Source organism: Oncorhynchus mykiss, chromosome 30 (assembly GCF_057628025.1).
Source record: "Oncorhynchus mykiss isolate SJ-2025 chromosome 30, ASM5762802v1, whole genome shotgun sequence".
Lineage (NCBI taxonomy): Eukaryota > Metazoa > Chordata > Actinopteri > Salmoniformes > Salmonidae > Oncorhynchus > Oncorhynchus mykiss.
Window position 1 is genome coordinate 33,609,773 of NC_143051.1, and position 19,601 is coordinate 33,629,373.

General features: G+C 45.2%; 1 protein-coding gene across 2 annotated transcripts in view; it reads left to right on the top strand.

Annotated features, from left to right (window-relative positions):
• Positions 1-663: 663 nt before the first annotated feature.
• Positions 664-19,601, top strand: part of pou2f2a (POU class 2 homeobox 2a) — a 47,890-nt gene continuing 28,952 nt past the window's right edge. Inside the window, exon 1 of one of the 2 annotated variants that reach the window (XM_036971338.2) lies at positions 664-1,868. In XM_036971338.2, coding sequence (XP_036827233.2) covers positions 1,769-1,868 — 100 coding nt within the window. In that variant the 5' untranslated portion in view covers positions 664-1,768. The remainder of the gene's footprint in view (positions 1,869-19,601) is intronic. The other variant, XM_090228485.1, reaches the window with a different exon arrangement.

A 19,601-nucleotide genomic window follows, 5' to 3' on the forward strand; every position in this document is an offset into this window, starting at 1 on the left:
GATTTTTCTATTTAAAAAATCTATGTCGGCAATAATCTTGAGTGTAAGTGCGCGGCACAGATTGTGGCTTTATAACTGACAGCACAAAATGTATCGGCGGAGGGATGGGAGGGGGCGTGGGTGTAGGTGTAGGAATGGATGACTATCCTAAGATGTGCACATGCTAGGCTACAGCTGTAGAAGCTCACAAACGGACCAAAACACCTGCAGTTAAGGGCTTTTTACGCACACAACACAATGATGTCCAAATGCCCCCAATACACCAATTTAGTTTCTATATAACTATCCCAATTACTCATACCATAAGACTACTGTATTACTACGCTGGCAATGCTGCCTATGACCTTGCAATGCATAGATTTAGCCAAGGTACATACATGTAGAGGGAGCGATGCGAAAAATCACCTGCACAAAAATACACCAAACACCAACACTGAATACGTGTCTATTGTGTAAACCAATCGATTAGGAGACCACCACGACTATTGGCATCATTGTGAATTAAGTTTAATCAAGAGATCAATGCAGAGTATAGGTCATTTTATATGGGATTAGTAAGAAAAGGGAGAGAGCAGGGGTGGAAGGAAGCGGGGGGAGGAAAAGAAAGAGGGGGAGAAAGGGGGTGGGGGACTGTAGGCTATACGGCGGGTGCTCTCTCGCCTCAATGTTGCGAGCAGCGTTGTCAGAGCGCTTTCAGACTGGAGGGAGTCGGACCGAACGAACTGGGCTTCCCAAATAACGGGAACATAGAGACAGACACACAGACGGATGGCGGGACAGAGCCAAAGAAAAGATACCGCATAACGGGTACCGTGTTTATGTTTATCGTTTAGCTTTCATTTAGTAAAAAAAAAAAGCTGGTTTATTTATTTATCTTTTGTTTATCGATTAATTGCGTTTTAATTACCGGCCTGTGACAGAGAGGGGGAGGAGCGAAAACCAGAGGCGTCCCTGTGTAGCCTTACTTATTATTTGATTATTTAAATGTTTCAAATAATTTAATTGTATATTTTATCATAATGCTTCTTGTGTGCATGTATTCGCGAGCTGACCATAGCCATTTCTGCTTATAACCAAATATAGAGAACCAAAAATAACAACATAACACCAGCCGCTGCTAACCTTTTCTGATCCGACCATACACCTGCTACAACGGACAGCGAGAAATAATAGTTTTTCATCGAAGTAAAACTGGAGAGATATGTATTTACAAGTGTAAACCAAAGCAAAACCGATCGAGGTAAAAGAAGCCACTGTGACGGGAAGAGTCGCACACCTGTCGTGATAAGCAAAACATATGGGAATACCTTCAAGAATATATAAAAAATAATATTCCATACAGTTCGTATCTAGGCTATTTTGTAGCCACATACAGGCCTAACTTTTAACAATAAGAGAATACCAGCGTTAGAGAGTTACTCAATGTCTATTAATTCTGTTAATGACTCATATCAACATAAGCCTATTTTACATAGCTGGCGTTGTGTATCCCGTATCCCGACTATCCGTCTGTGTGTTAGTCTCAAGTGAGCACCGTTCACTGAACAACTAAGGGACCATATATCCACATCGATATGACATAGATAGAGGCACAAAACCAAAAATGTGAACGTAGCATAGGCTAGACACAAACTCAACCAAATATTCGTACTACCAAACATATTTTGAAACGTCTACCTGGAAAGCATACGAAGAAAGGCAACAAAGAAGAGAAGACAAGCGCAATTCGAAGAAAACTGCAAATAAAAACCAAGAACGACAGCGGATCATGTTTGTTCCCTTGCCGGTGCCGTTCGTCTTTCAGAGAACTGCTTCCGACTTCAGCGCCTGGCGTCTCAAGTCCCCGCTGGCTCTACGCTCCAGCTCCGGTAAGACCTTTACTTATCCCGCCATAGCTGTTTCATTGGCCATGCTCCTCTACATTTCACATACATGAAAAAAACTTAGTCACTGCACTGGCAAGTCGTTAGACCACCTCTTGATTCCTCAAAAAGGATGAGAACATTTAGCTTGAATTGTTTATAGACACAGGTTACATTTCTCTCCGAGTCGAATTTTCCCCCAAAAGACATTAGAATATTTGTATAAAAATCCAAAGTGTAAAAAAAACATCTTATCCCCAAAATGTTGTCAAGAAAATGTGGTTCATTATTTACATCCTTTAAACATTTGCCTATGTGCTGTATCCCATGCTGTTCCCAGACCGTTTTCTCTCCTCACTTCCATCCCCATCTGTCTTCTCCGCTCCGTCTGCCTCTGTCTATGCACCCGTCTCTCCCGCTTTCGTCTCATGGACGGTTAAGGGAATATTCATGGTAATTTATCGACCCAGCGGAGATCGATCCCGGGGCCGCGGAAAAAAAGAGGGATAGAGAGTGAGAAACCTTGCGACAAGGCTGGGAGTGGGGAGTGGAAAAGATTGAACGAATTACTGGCCATTCTACTTTAATTGTCATATTCTCAGTCAAAGTGTTGATGCGTAAAGTTGATAGGCCTAGTCAGGTTAGGTAATTATCAATTAATTAAATGAGAAATGATTGGTGACTGTAGTGTTGCAACAACCTGTGGAGTATATGAACTATCTTGTCTTTTACGATCTTTGTCACTTTTTGGTGGAGGTGGTTTTATCTAACAACGAGGAGAGAGGGAAGGGGGCGGGAAGATGATGCTGTCCCTGTCTCCATCCAAGTGGAAAATTCAAATGACAGATGGGGCCGAATATATGCTCCTCTCCAGGCCTGTGATGATAATGCAGGCTATCTACTTAACTACATGTCACCAGGAGAAGAACGGTTGAAATTTTTAATGAGCGCTGGTTGTGGTAGCCATGCAGGAGGACGTCTTGACAGGGCACGTATGCCCATTGCTTTTGTTGTGACAGAGAGGGGTGGGAAGAGGGGACAACCGTTATAGGTAGGTCACTGAATGAAATGAAGGTAAAGTATAGGTTACGAGTGAATAATAATGAACACATTTTGTAAAATGTTTAAAATGGGATAAACAAAGTATAACATTCGTGATGTAGTTGAGGGTTAACTAAAGTAAACTCAGTTTACACCTTTTTATTTTGTGAAAAGGGGTTATCCACGTATAATGCTAGATAACAATTTATTTGCATATAGGTTTACCCACCCATTTACCCCTAATGTTCAAGGTTGACCCACCTACATCCCTGGGTAACACACCTATATCCCAGGGTAACACACCTACTAGCTTATGCCAGTATAGAGGTGAGTGAGTGAGTAGCCTATAAAGTGAACATACTCCCATATGCAGGCTTGAATAGAAGGGTATAAGTCAATACTGGTATGAAACATCAATGGTAGAAAAGTGAATATACCCCCTTCTTTTCTTCTCTCTACTTCCATTCCTCCATGTCCCTTGAGGAATTGGGTAACAACATAAAGACACAGATGGTCGGTCAGCCAATAAAGAGCATCTAACATAGAAGTATCTCTCTCTCTCTCTCTCTCTCTCTCTCTCTCTCTCTCTCTCTCTCTCTCTCATTCTGTCTGTCTTTCTTGTGTTCCCTTTGGGCCCGGGTGGGTTTTCAATTGGATTTTCCTGGTGTTTTGGTCTGGCCCATAAGCCTGTTTAGCTAAGTCTGTTACCCACACTTCCCCTTCTGATCTAAGGTCCAGATGATGGACAGAGAGAGAGAGGGGGCTGCTGGGGGTTCAATCCCAGCATGCTTAGAGGGAGAGAGAGATAGAGGCTAAAGTGGGGGTGTTAAGGAGGGAAAGAACGAGAGAAGGAGGGAGAGAGAGAGAGAGAGAGAGAGAGAGAGAGAGAGAGAGAGAGTACAAACAGCATACGTTAGCAAAGATGGGCTATTGGGCTACCAAGTGGATCTAAGCTAAGAGCTTATGTGTTAGGTTGACCATGGTGTTGTGGCAAACCCACTAACCCCATGAAGGGGTTTTTCCGGCCACCATTTTGATGGCGGTTTGTAAAATGATCTTGGATTTTTCTGTCTGGATGTGCATGGCCAGTCAGCAAACACGGCATTAGGCTAAATGGGATTGGCTCAAGGGTTCAGACATGGTTTGAGATGCATTTGGAAATGGTTTCAGGGTTCCGTTTCCAAGTTGAGAAAGAAGGTGAAGCATAGAATTAGAGGTATATCTGCAGTGTTAATAGTAGAAGCAAGTAATACCATATTAATAGTAATAACGTATGTTGTTACCTCCATAGAAAGGTGAGGGAAAGGTATGTTACTGAAGTCCCGTTGAAATGGATGGTTTCGTCAGGAATAAGTCTGCAAAACGTTTCCTTTTTCAGGTACTTGAGTGTATTGGGACCTGCCATTACCCCGTTAGCGCCGTAGGCTTTGACATTGGTCGCAGCCAGAACAAATCATTTCAAAAATATATGTTTTATTTGGCTTTAAAATCTCCAGAGTTCTTTTTTGCACATAAAAAGCTATCAAATTCAGAGTGAGTCGGCGCTCTGTCTGGTGAGGGACTGTGAATGTTTGTAGCTGTGTTGGTACTTGCGGTCATGCTACCAAGTATACTGTATGTTTTGACTATCCAGGCAAAACGTAAGAGTTTTTAATTCACCAGATTCAGATTCATCATTGTATTTTAACACAACCAAAGGTTGGTATTTACTTTCGTTACAGCATGGTAAGATAACTCTGATAAAGTGCTCAACAATGACATACTAGACAAAAATCTATGGACTAACCACTGGGCACTGACATCATTTCAACGTCTATTCCACGTTAGCTCAACGGTTCAATTGCAGCATCTAACAGGCAGTTTTCTGGTCCAGCTCCCTAACCACTCCACCACCACACACTGTTGCCTCCATGCTGCTTGATAACTGCCTCCAGCCCACACCCCAACTCCTCACCTCTCTCTGCCCAGAATGAGGCTGTGTACCTGGGCTTGGCGAGGGGAGTAAGGTGGGGGTAGATGGGTGAAGGCTTGGAGGCCTGGATTGATTGGCTAGCATTTATGTGTGTGTGTGTGTGTGTGTGTGTGTGTGTGTGTGTGTGTGTGTGTGTGTGTGTGTGTGTGTGTGTGTGTGTGTGTGTGTGTGTGTGACAGCTCAGGTCTGCGAGAGAGGGCGGACAGGTTGTATACTCGATAATTGCACATTGAGGTCAATTATAGATCTGTGTATGTATCTAATCTGAACCAGTATGAATTCACAGGTACATACTGTCAGAGTGGTTTCAACCTCGCTCTGATATTGATCAGGTTTCATTGAATACTCTCCGCCTGTGTGTCTAGTGTTTGTGTATGTGTGTGCAGTATGTACGTAGCGTGTGTTTGTGAGGGAATGTGTGTGTGAGTGTGTGTATAGATCGGATTTAAGGGGGAGCGTTAGCGAGTCCCAGTGCTAACATGATTGCGAATGACAATATGTCCACCAAGGTTTGTTAGGGACATAATGAGGAATCAATAGACACAACAGAGGTGTCAATACAACATGCTTTATTGCATTAAGCCACCTCTCCCATCCCTGCCCCTAACACCGACCCACTCTCTCTGCCTCTCTCTGCCTCTCTCTGCCTCTATCTGCCTCTCTCTGCCTCTCTCTGCCTCTATCTACCTCTCTCTGCCTGTCTCTGCCTCTCTCTGCCTCTATCTGCCTCTCTCTGCCTCTATCTGCCTCTCTCTGCCTCTCTCTGCCTCTCTCTGCCTCTGTCTGCCTCTCTCTGCCTCTATCTGCCTCTATCTGCCTCTCTCTGCCTCTCTCTGCCTCTGTCTGCCTCTCTCTGCCTCTATCTGCCTCTATCTGCCTCTCTCTGCCTCTCTCTGCCTCTCTCGCTCCCTTCTCTCTTGGACACTTAAACACAGCCGCTTCTTTTTTTGGTCCGCCGATAATGAACTCATTGCAGACCACTGATGTAGCCGAGCTGTAGCGATGAGAACGATAAATGGTCCTCTCGATAGAACTAAATATGGAGGGCAGATTTCGGCTCGGCCTCACCGCCCGCCTGCTCCCTAGCTCGCCACCTACTGCCCATGTTACCATGGAGACATCCATAGGCCATTAGACACATATAGTTATACAGGTAAACACTTTCTCTCTTCTCTCTCTCTGTCCTCCACTCAGCTTACCTTCGGAGCCTTGATGGTCACAAAGACCATTAGGAGCCAAATTGGCCGTATTCAGGACTCAATGCTATATTTGACTGGCCTGAGTGAGTGTGTGTATTGGTGTGTGTGTATGCATGCCCTTGTACATCTTTGTGTGTTTCTGTATGTGTCTGTGCGTGTGTCTTTGTACATCTTTGCGCGCGAGAGTGTGTGTGGAATCTTTGTGAGTGTGTGAGTGTGCATGTGCCAGTGTCCATCGCACATCACCCAAATGATGACTCCAAGCACAGCAGGGCCTCCTTTTCCAATGCACAAACCTCTCAGTGCTCAATGGGCAGTGTCTGCACACCCCTGGAATGGAACTCATTCTCAACCCCTAATCGAATGCACTTAGCCACGGGCCCCTTTTCTCAAATGAACAAACAAATAGCGTACAAGCAGGCACGTCGTAAGGGGGAGCAAGCAATGTCTACACATACAGCTCCTACTACATTCCCCACTTCCTCCCACAATACATTACCTTACCTTGGCCCTGCAATAGCACACGGAGATGAATAGCCTAGCGAGCTAGCCCCGCCTGCTACGCCAGTGGTGGAAAGCCTGCAGGCTTCTCTGCTGATTAGCTGCTGATCCGGGGTCAAGGTTAGCCACCTCTTAATTAAGCAGAATAATTCGATTTCACACTGTACAGCAACATAACACAGGGAGCAAGGGGAGGAAAGGAGCGGCGGCGCTTTGGCCTTTTGTGACACACGCCAGGCTGTTATCCCATCCCCTCTTTTGTGTGCTTCTCAATGAGGCCTAGTATGAAACGAGGGAAAAGAAGGGAAAAGCGCCCTGGAGAAAAAAGGACCCGCTCTTTTGATTTCGGGGGGGCTTATCATAACGAGGAAGAATGTGTGACTTTTTTTCTATTTTAGTAAGATAGTAGCGCCGGGCTAAAGCCCCTTGCTGTTGAATGTAACTTTAGTCGGGGTGAGATTAAAGGGAAAGAGAACGATGCACATTGTGTGTGTGTGTGTGTGTGTGTGTGTGCGTTTGTGTGTGTGCAATGTAATCCCACTCCCCTACACACATCGAGATGTGTTGGCAACAACAAGCCATGTAGTTGGATTAACTAGACACCAGAAACGTGTCCTTTGTGTGGCCTTTGTGTGTGTGTGGGTGTGTGTGTGTGTGTGTGTGTGTGTGTGTGTGTGTGTGTGTGTATGTGCCTTGGCAGGCATAATGTTGTGGCTGTTGATACATTTAAGCAATAAAGGGGAATAATACAACTTGGTCCTGTTCGGTTGAATTTTGCCCCCCTCTCCCCTCTCCCTCAACTGGTTGTAGGCTAGTGCAGTTTTGGGGGAGATTTAGCCTCCCCCCCAATTTAATTTAGCGGATGGGAGTTATGGTAATGAAAGGATGAGATGGGAGGTGTGTGTGTGGGGGGGGGGGGGGGGGGGTTCCCTTATATACCTCAGGGACACTCTGTCCTTCCTCCCTCCTTCCTCCCTCCTTCCTTCCTCCCTCCTTCCTCCCTCCTGCCATTGTGAGTGCAAGGGGTGACTGCCAGGGGTTTGAGTGAAAAATGTAATATCATGCACCCACAAATGTGTGCGTGCAGCAGACAGAAGTAACATGACAACAATGGAGCGGCTCGGGGGCCAGCGGATGCTCGGGGTCCGGCTTTTAATATATCTGAGTGCTCGGGCGCTTCAACCCCCACCTGCCCCCTATCCAACCCCACCCCCCCCCCCCTTCTCAAATACATACATGCACTTTACACACACTCAAACATTTGCATTCACACATTCAGTATGTATGTATGTACGTACACAGGGATTTATTAACATTGGGTTGAACCAAAGTGCCTGCAGGCTATAGACAAGAGTACAGACACACAGATGGTACAGGTTCACCAAACCCAAGTGTATGAATAATCAGATACCAGTACACATCTCCATGGACCACTGAGGAGTTTTAAACCCTACTGCGTGTGCTCACAATAGACACACATTACAAGGGTATCCCCCCTTTAACATTTGCCTATCAGAGGGGGAGAATCTATTTTTATTTCCCATGCTCACCTCCTTATCACCGTCTCCCTCTGTTCTTTTTCATCCTCTCGTTTTGTTCCAGGAGAGGAGTGGTCCGTACTAAAATGAAATTAATCTGTTGTGGTACACCCCCCCCCCCCCTCCCCCCCCCTCCTCCTCTCCCCCTACCCACCAGCTCAATCTCATTCTCTCTTTGCACTATGGGGAGAATTGAAGCCGTCACTTTAACCTCTCCGTATTGGATGTGAATGTGTTAGCCAGCCTCACTCTCGCAGCAACACTCCCCTGCCCTAATCCACACACACACACACACACACACACACACACACACACACACACACACACACACACACACACACACACACACACACACACACACACACACACACACACACACACACACACACACACACACACACACAAACCGTCCTCTGTCGCTTTCTCTGGGGGCGTCAATCAAACACATTATTATGAGTCTGTGTGCCTCACCAATGCAGCAGCAACACGTTTTAAAGGCTGCATCGTGTTGAAGGCCCCTAGCATGGAGATATGTAGAGGCCCTTTTCCCTCCACACTTTTTTTTGTTGTTGCCTATTTGGGCTGTGTCCTTTGTTGAACCTAGCCCTTATTAAGAGGAGTGTATTGAATGGCGAGGAGCCTGCATTACATAAAGAAGCGGGAGAGAGCTACTTCTCCCTTCTCCCTAATGGCACCCCTCAGGGATTTAGGAGTGCAAGCCTGCACACATAGTGCTGAGGTAGGACAGGTGAAGCTGAATCCTCCCCCACCATTCATCCACTGTATGAATATGGTAAATCCAGTCCGCTCAGTGGCATAATTCTCTATAGAAAATGGGTCCTAGTATACCGGTATTCCTAAGGGGGATTTCCGAAGGAGAATCTGATATTTAGGCTAGCTCTCCCTTCTCCTTTTTTTTCTGGGGGCTTTTAAAAGCCTAGCTCCCTCCGATCCAGCTATCTGTCTATCTGTCTATCTATCTATCTATCTATCTATCTATCTATCTATCTATCTATCTATCTATCTATCTATCTATCTATCTATCTATCTATCTATCTATCTATCTATCTGTCTATCTATCTGTCTATCTGTCTATCTGTCTGTCTGTCTGTCTGTCTGTCTGTCTGTCTGTCTGTCTGTCTGTCTGTCTGTCTGTCTGTCTGTCTGTCTGTCTGTCTGTCTGTCTGTCTGTCTGTCTAGGTGTTGCACACAGAATAGAACACAGAGCCGAGCACTCAAAAGCTAAGGCTGATGTTGGATGGCCCAGTGTTCACTTACTACCCAGAAGTGCTATCTTCTTCAGTCCATGCATGGCTTTCTTGTCAGCCGTCGTTCCCCCTCGCTACGCCTCTGTGTAGATAGCTAGCTGTAGCAAGGTACGTTTAGCCGCTTGGCCCTAAGGCAGTAAATGATCTGTGATGAACCATGTGTGGTTGTGTAGCTCCGAGGTTTTTACGACCCATCCTTGTAAAGGCCAAAGACTGCGGTCAGGCTTGATTTTAAAGAGATCTTTGCATTCTCAACATATCCGCTGGAATTAGATTTGAGTATCAAATTATTGACCACTCACACTTGACATTTTATAGGTGGGTGAATCTGTGATAGATTAAATGGGTCTATTTGAAAATGTCTCCCTACAATATATAATAAGTCTATATACATGATATATCTGAATTCGTATTTGATTGTGCTAAACATGCTAAATGTTTAATGGAGAAATCAATTGTGTCCATATAGATGTCCCCTAAATATGCTTCAATACCCACCCACTTCACCATGTTGAATATGCACAAATGTCAGCATTTAAATGCAGCTATGCTAAAATATTAATGCCAATACCCTCAAATGTTATGTGCCTCATTTATGTGAGCTGAGGTGTGAGTATGTGTTTGGATGAAATGGGCTTTTACCAGCCCCCCTCTTGGAGCACAATCCGTGGCCTCTGCTCTCCTTTGTCTCGCCGTGAGGTGTGCAAGGGGGGGTTGACCCCTGACCTTTATCCATCCTCACTGCCCTCCCTCTGTTGTTCCTCCTTCTGCTAAATCATATGCAGCCGGCCCATCAACCCCATTCTATTCTTCTCTTTCATCTGTCCATGGCCTGGCCTATCTGTTGTGTCACGTCTCAAGTTCAAGGCCCGGAGCTCTGGGGTAGCTGGGCCAGACTGGCCATGACATTAAGTGGATTACCTGGTTACTCTGTATATTAAAGACCCTGACAAAGATATTTAGACAGTGGGGTTAAAAGCTGTGATCTTTGTGTAAGGGGGCCTTGAAATTCCATTTTTGTTATTTACATTTTAGTAGACACTCGTATCCAGAGCGACTTGCAGGAGCAATTCGGAGTTAAGTACCTTGCTCAAGGGCACATCGTCAGATTTGTTTCACCTAGTCTCCTCGGGGATTCGAGCCAGCGACCTTTCACTTAATGGCCCAACGGGCTTAACCTCTAGGCTACCTGCCTCCCCTAAAATGAAATAAAAATGTGCTAGATGTTGAAAATGCTTTCTGAACAGATGGATCAGATAGGATCCAGATCGGTTGGATACACACTCAGGCTGTTTTGTCTGTCTTGGGATACAATTCTCAGTCAAATGGTTAGTTTGGTCATTTCTTTATTAGATTTGAAAATGTTTTACATACAAGCTCATACAACTCATAAAAGCTCATAAAAGCTCATAAAAGCTCATACAAGCTCATACAAGCTCATACAAGCTCATACAAACTCATACAAGCTCATACAAGCTCATACAAGCTCATACAAACTCATACAAGCACTTGTGCACACACACACTCGTGTACAGGCATGCGTTCACAAACGCACACACGCCCGCACACACACGCATCACGCACACCCCATTGCCAACGCAAGTGCTTCTATGAAAGGTAGCTCTCATTGTCATTGAACATAACGTGAGGCCCAAACAAAAAACCAATCTGAGGAAACGCCTCTATTGTGGAACCACACCGTTATACCCACGCAGGTAGAATAAGTCCAAGGAAATGGCCATTGGTTAAAAGCTTCACATTGTGTAAAACCACATTCTTTGCCGACATTTCAGCTGCACAACTCCCAAGGATGCCCGTCTGAATGCACTGCGGGAAGCAATTTGTGGCCCCTCCGAGCGTCAGCAAATGACTGTGTTCATGGCATTCCTGGTCATAATGGAGCGCCGAGCGCCATTTTCTTTTAGAAGCGACATAATTGAATGATTATTAAGGTAACCTCGAGGTTGTGCTCCTGCTGTATGACTGCAGTCGGTCCGTGTTCAAGAGCTTCCATTCGTGGTGGAAGTGTTGCACCGTATCCTGCAAATCCCACAAAGCCTGGTGTCCGCAACGTCTCGGGCCGACAATACGACTGTATTTTATATATATATATATATATATATATAAAGGGGGGTGATAGACTACAGTAGAGAGAGAAGGTGTAAGCGGGGATCAAACTCCCACCACTGGGTTGCATGAAACGACTAGATAGACAGGGTGCTGAAATGACTAGATAGACAGGGCGCTGAAATGACTAGAGAGACAGGGTGCTGAAATGACTAGAGAGACAGGGTGCTGAAATGACTAGATAGACAGGGCGCTGAAATGACTAGAGAGACAGGGCGCTGAAATGACTAGAGAGACAGGCTGCTGAAATGACTAGAGAGACAGGGCGCTGAAATGACTAGAGAGACAGGGCGCTGAAATGACTAGAGAGACAGGGCGCTGAAATGACTAGAGAGACAGGGTGCTGAAATGACTAGAGAGACAGGGTGCTGAAATGACTAGAGAGACAGGGTGCTGAAATTACTCGTGACAGGGTACTGAAATGACTAGAGAGACAGGGTGCTGAAATTACTCGTGACAGGGTACTGAAATGACTAGAGAGACAGGGTGCTGAAATTACTCGTGACAGGGTACTGAAATGACTAGAGAGACAGGGTGCTGAAATTACTTGTGACAGGGTACTGAATCAAATCAAATCAAATCACATTTACTTATATAGCCCTTCTTACCTCAGCTGATATATCAAAGTGCTGTACAGAAACCCAGCCTAAAACCCCAAACAGCAATCAATGCAGGTGTAGAAGCATGGTGGCTAGGAAAAACTCCCTAGAAAGGCCAAAACCTAGGAAGAAACCTAGAGAGGAACCAGGCTATGAGGGGTGGCCAGTCTTCTTCTGGCTGTGCCGGGTGGAGATTATAACAGAACATGGCCAAGATGTTCAAATGTTCATAAATGACCAGCATGGTCAAATAATAGTAATCACAGTGAACAGGTCAGGGTTCCATAGCTGCAGGCAGAACAGTTGAAACTGGAGCAGCAGCACGGCAAGGTGGACTGGGCGCAACAAGGAGTCATCATGCCAGGTAGTCCTGAGGCATGGTCCTAGGGCTCAGGTCCTCCAAGAGAGAGAAAGAAAGAGAGAATTAGAGAGAGCATGCTTAAATTCACACAGGACACCGGATAAGACAGGAGAAATACTTCAGATATAACAGACTAACCCTAGCCCTCGGACACATAAACTACTGCAGCATAAATACTGGAGGCTGAGACAGGAGGGGTCAGGAGACACTGTGGCCCCATCCGATGATACCCCCAGACAGGGCCAAACAGGCAGGATATAACCCCACCCACTTTGCCAAAGCACAGCCCCCACACCACTTGAGGGATATCTTCAACCACCAACCTACCATCCTGAGACAAGGCCGAGTATAGCCCACAACGATCTTCGCCACAGTACTGAAATGATTAGAGAGACATGGTGCTGATATAACTAGATAGACAGGGTTCTGAAATGACTAGAGAGACAGGGTATTGAAATGACTAGATGGACAGGGTTCTGAAATGACTAGATAGACAGGGTATTGAAATTAATAGATAGACAGGGTTCTGAAATGACTAGAGAGACAGGGTTCTGAAATGACTAGATATACAGGGTTCTGAAATGACTAGAGAGACAGGGTTCTGAAATGACTAGAGAGACAAGGTGCTGAAATGACTAGATAGACAGGGTGCTGAAATGACTAGAGAGACAGGGTGCTGAAATGACTAGATAGACAGGGTGCTGAAATGACTAGAGAGACAGGGTTCTGAAATGACTAGAGAGACAAGGTGCTGAAATGACTAGATAGACAGGGTTCTGAAATGACTAGAGAGACAGGGTTCTGAAATGACTAGATATACAGGGTTCTGAAATGACTAGAGAGACAGGGTTCTGAAATGACTAGAGAGACAAGGTGCTGAAATGACTAGATAGACAGGGTGCTGAAATGACTAGAGAGACAGGGTGCTGAAATGACTAGATAGACAGGGTGCTGAAATGACTAGAGAGACAAGGTGCTGAAATGACTAGAGAGACAAGGTGCTGAAATGACTAGATAGACAGGGTGCTGAAATGACTAGAGAGACAAGGTGCTGAAATGACTAGAGAGACAAGGTGCTGAAATGACTAGATAGACAGGGTGCTGAAAATGACTAGATAGACAGGGTGCTGAACTGACTAGATAGACAGGGTGCAGAAATGACTAGAGAGACAGGGTGCTGAAATGTCTAGATAGACATGTTTCTGAAATGACTAGAGAGACAGGGTGCTGAAATGACTAGATAGATATTTTTCTGAAAGGACTAGATAGACAGGGTACTGAAATGACTAGAAAGACAGGGTGCTGAAATGACTAGATAGACAGGGTGCTGAAATGACGAGATAGACAGGGTGCTGAAATGACTAGATAGACAGGCTGCTGAAATGACTAGAGAGACAGGGTGCTGAAATGAATGTAATAGACGAATAGTCTTTCACTCAGACTAATAGTATGCAGTTTGCCTTTACTCTTCCATCTTATCACTATATATTTATTGACTACGGAGAATGAGGTTTTTCACATGCATGTACATAATTATTATCATACATTTTCCGTAGACAAATTGTACATTTGTTTGAATTGATTTCTACTGTAAGTTAACAAATGATTGGGCAAATAATGATTGTGGCAGTAAACGTCAAAGGGAGTAATACATTCATAAAGTTTTGTATGATATGTTTATATTTGGATACACCACTTCGCTCCTTGCAAGAAAACATTACTAATGAACCCAATTATTTTTTAAAGTAGATTTATTTAATAGAATTTTGGTTCAGCATCCAATAAACTCAATCAAACGAGAGCTTTCTTATTTGGCACGCCCTGTCTCTCATTTCTCTTGCACACACTGTAGTTAACAGGGGGTGTAGGTAGGAGACCAGGCTAGGAAATGAGAAATGACCCAACCTCATACCCCTAACACCCCCCCCCCCCCCCCCCCAAACACCCCCCTCTCCAACACTCCTCTCCTTTATCCTTCCCCCAGGAAAGAAAGAGAGAAGTAGAGAGGGGAGAGAAGAGAGAGGTGGAGGGATGGGTCGGATGAGGGGGGACAGACAGAAGGCATTAAAATTCATAGCCTTTTTTATTTTCTGTGCTGAAAATCAATACTGTCTACTATGGATGAGGTGAACAGTGGACAACAGTGGTTGCGGGCCAGGGAGGGAGGGAGAGAGGGGTGGAGGGAGGGGGGAGGGTGGGGTCGTCAATATTACCAGTGACACAGCCACTGCAGGCCAAGGTAAAAATAGGGCTGGACAATGGTGGGGGAGGGAGACCAAGGGTTCATTAAGTCTGACCAACAGTGTTGGATGCACAGCGGGCCCTATTGTCCAAGCATCAGGGGACCCACACACACACCAAAATAGCACCCACACACACTGTAAAAAAAATCCAGCCACCCTCCATTGGAACCCGCAACCCTGACAGAGGAGCGTATATATGCATTCCTTGCTGTACTGTAGTGGTGGTAGTGGTGAGCCAGAGGGAAGATCTCCGCTGCGTATATATATAGGATGAGGATCGGTGGTTACTATGGCGATAGGTGTGAGCTAGGGCCAGTGGTTTTGAGGCGTAAACCGTCATAAATAATGGAGGGAGCCGATCCACATTGAAATGCAACGGGTGCACCTCTGGCATGTTGGGTAATATTGGCTTTTTTGAAAATGTATTTTTCATAAGGATCGTCTCTGCACACACACGTGTGTTTTGCATTTACATACGTTTGCATTCGAAATTTCATCAACAAGTCAACTAGACTAGATAAGGGTTTATTAAGTCCAGTCACTCATGAATTGGATCCCAAAGCAATATCAAAGTGACTAGTAACTGGAAGGGCATATGCATAATATTTAGAAAATGTAAAATATTTACCCGTTTACCCATTTACCCGTATTTACCACATTTCATACAATATATATATATTTTTTACATCTTTCTTTTTTTCTTTAATGATTAACTTACAGTAACAGTGTTTATACATTTTGAATCAATAATTGATCGTTATTTAGATATTTTTGCCCATGTGGTGGTGTGTTCTGGGTTGGGTTCATGTATAGCCCCCTCTCTCTTCACACTCAGGTGCCAACATCAACTGAAGAAATGAACCGGATATTCAGTCAGAATATGGATGAGCCAGCTAACTCAATATGACCGTGTGTGTGTGTGTGTGTGTGTGTGTGTGTGTGTGTGTGTGTGTGTGTGCGTGTGTTAGAGAGAGAGAGTTGTTGTGCGTACACTTTTTGAACATCGTAAGAGAGGAATATTTGAGTGAAGGTTGGACGTATGAATTTCTAGGACACTTGGGAGTTGGAGCGAGTGTAATGTCATATAGTATGTATGTGGTGGGACTGCAAGTGTGCATGTGGTGCGCAGCTGTGTGTTCACCACATTGGGAGGACGGTATCCACAGCTAGATAATGTCAATAGCATTGGCTAACACTCTGTGTAACAGAGTAGGGTCCACATACGTCCCTGAGAATGCAGAGTGCACTAAGCCAATAAGTAGAAGTCCAATCCACGCAGGTGCAGCATGCATGTCGGTGAATGGGGGGGGGGAACCGTTTGAAGTGGAAATGTGTCTGGTTGGCAGCGGGCCAAGGTATCAGTAAAGCCAACTGAAGTTTGAGAGCCAGTGAGAGCCATTTAAGGTCCATTTCTCTCAGGCCCTACAGCACTTCCCTGGACCCGCTGTGACACACCGCCCAATTAGAACCATGGAGGTGGTACAGCACGGCCTGTCTTAACACTATACTGCAGGGGATGGCTCTGTGTGTGTGTGTGTGTGTGTGTGTGGGTGGGTGTGTGTATGGGTGTGTGTGTGTGTGTGTGTGTGTGTGGGGGGGTGTGAATGCAAGTCATGAATTGCGTGGATAGAACTGTCTCGTTATGCAAAATAATATATACGTACTGTGTGTTAATCTGTAGTTTACGGGAACACACAAGCACATCACACACCCCACACACTCATGAGGTTTCTATGTGTCTTTTAATTTCATCCTCGATAACACCCCCCCCACACTCTTACAACTTGCTCTCAGGCCCGTCTGTTCCCTTAGTGACTGCCAGAGCAGGAGACTTGTGATTTCAGGCATGCATAACTATACACCTGTAGTTACTGCCACTTCATCCCTACCAACCTGTATCCCTCTGCTTCGGTGCTCAGCCTCCTTTCCAGCTTTACAGCAGTCCGTCTCATAACCACATAACCCCCGAACATCAACTCAGCACAAAATAAATGTTTTCTGAGTGCTAAATATTTTTAAGTGTAAAGAGGATTCATTTTGGTCACGTACTCCATTATCAATGTGTTTATTCCTATTTATTGTACTACGATAGTGTTTGTTTTGCACTTCATTTCCAGGGTCCTCAGTAGGCATTTCACTGCATATTGGTAGGAAGATCACCCCACCTCTTAGCAGACAGGACTCCATTCGTTCCAGCTTCAACTTTACTACGATAACAACGGATACGTTGTCAGAGCATTATGGGTACTGTGGGTACAGTACCCATAATGGGTACAGCTTGACCCCTCGACATGGGCCGTTGCCATGTTCTTTTTCTCTTACTACCCAAAAAAAAGACCTCAATGTGTTAAGTTCACTGCTTTCTGATTCGCTGTGTTGGGATGGGTCTTGTAGTCTGAGATATTTACCATCAACAGGGGTGGAGTCGAGGAGTGGAAATAGGACAACATTATCCGTGTTGGATCATCTTTACAAACTCTGACACTTTGTTTCCCCCGTGCCCTGCCCTCTTTTGCTCCCATTTCAACTTTTTCTCCCTCTGCCGCCGCAACTGTTGCGCCTCAAACTCTCAACCTTCCCTGTTTCCGACTCCCCTGTCCTGTCTCTCTCTCCTCTCTCTCCCTCCCTCCCTCCCCTCCCCTCTCTCTCCCTCCCTCCCTCCCTCCCTCCCTCCCTCCCCCTCTCTCTCTCTCCTCTCTCCCTCCCCCCTCTCTCTATTGATCTAGTCATAGTTTTCCGTCTTCACTGTGCTGGCTGGCTGGCTTTAATCAATACAGATAATTGTCTGCTTTCTCCCGATGCCAAACAGTCTGTGTTTTTTCTCAATGAATCCAGGTCTTTCCCCTCCGCACCCCTCCCTCCCCCTCCCTTCGCCTGGGAATCCCTCCATTAATGACAGGAGATAACCTGCTTTCCTTACCGATTTTCTCCCCCCCCCCCCCCCCCCCCCCCGGCTCCCTCGTTCATTGATCGGCGTGAGATATTGCCCCGTGTGCCCCTTCTACGAATGTAAACACAACGAACACGTGGCTTTTGTAAGTACAAACACACACGTGGACACACACACACCCATGACGCGGCCCCGGCCGTTACTCTGCACGCTTGCCCACCCCCCCCCCCCCCCCCCCCCCCCCCCCGTCAAGCCTAGAACATGTTAATAGACTACGTGACTGCTTTGGTACGTGTCAATGGACTCTGCCGTGATTCACATGTGTACTGTTGACTTTTCTTTCATTGGACTTGGCTCGGCATTGTGCTCTTCGATAAACGTTTCCCTGTCTGTCACACACATATTCACTGAACAAGTTGCATTACAATTCAATAATATCTTATTTATCAATAATATCTTATATAAGTCCTAAAAAAAAAATGATCGAATTGATGTACTCTTTGCTCACATTGACAAAGGCAAAACACGTGCTGTGTTGCAAGTCCAACCAAATGCGCATAATGCATCGACTAGCGTGGGCCCAATCATGCACTAGAAGGATTACCTAGCTGGCTTTATACAGTAGGGGCAAGGCCACACTGTAATTACATGGTTTCTACACAAAGCGCCTCAAATCATGTCAAAAGAGCTAGACTCCACACTGGGCAGTAATGTGATCCAGCACGCCACGTACAAAACCCTGAAACCAATAGCATGCAACGGGCGTCTGTACAGAATGTGAAAGGCTATGGACATTCCAAACATACATTAGGTATGGCATGCAAGACCAAAATATACAGAGCGAGAGCACATATGAACGCACAAAGTGGAAAATGTGACAAATGTACGCGCCAACCTATTAGCATATTTGGTTTGAATAGGCCTATAGAAATGCCATATGGAACTACAACTATGCAGCTATATCCACAAATGCATGAATGGAAAAGAACTACCTCAGGGAACATTATAGAGTGGAATCTATTTACGTACTGTAGATATGTCTGTACACGCATTTTTGCAGGTTGTACTTCCTGTACACAATGTCAAATCTAAAGCCTATCCTGTTCTCTCTCCCCCCGCTGTTATGATCTCTGCTTCTTCTCACTCCACTCAACAACTTGAGTGCGACAGAGAAACAGAGAGACCCGATGGAGAGCCACTGCGGCCATTTTGTTTCTCTTGTTTTGCCGCCTGCGATGTGAACGGAACCCTGATCCAATTTATACTGGTCAGTGGTGTGAAATGGCGGTCAGGCGGGGACGCGAAGGACTCTCCAGCCACTCGGGCCTCATTGCAGCGGTGTTTAAATGGTCCTAGATGAACATGACACTGTGCTGGTCCAGCATGCCTAGAGCCGCGGCACATGGGCAGGACACACACATGAACGCAAGCACAAGCGTGTGTACACACACACACACACACACACAAACACACACAGATCTTTCAATCCTCTATACTCCTGTATTGTATATGGTTGTTGTTTTATAAAAAGTGCAATCCTCTGTCTTATATATGAAGTTTTTTTTTTTTTTGTTCCCATCAACGTTATCACTGTTATAGTCTCCCCTGCGGTTTCAACTAGTACAAAAGACGAACACACACACACACAATTGCTGCAGCATTACACAGACTTACCGGTATATAAGGAAACCTTTTTTGAGTCGTACAATCGGTAATTGTACGATTGTATGATTGCTCAAATGGACAGTTGCTGTATTCTTACACAATTATGTTCCACTTTGACAATTTCTCTTCCTGACAAAATGGATTTCCAGGGATGTGAATTGAAGAGATGAAAATACATGCATCGATATGTTTGAAAAACCATGGTAACACTTTACTTACTTTACCTTAGCCTGCGAGTATAATGTTTATATCTCGTAAGCGTGTTGAAGCCTTTATGGTAATGCTTCAAACATATTTTTGTCGTTGTTTCAAGCTATAACTAGTAATTGTTTACA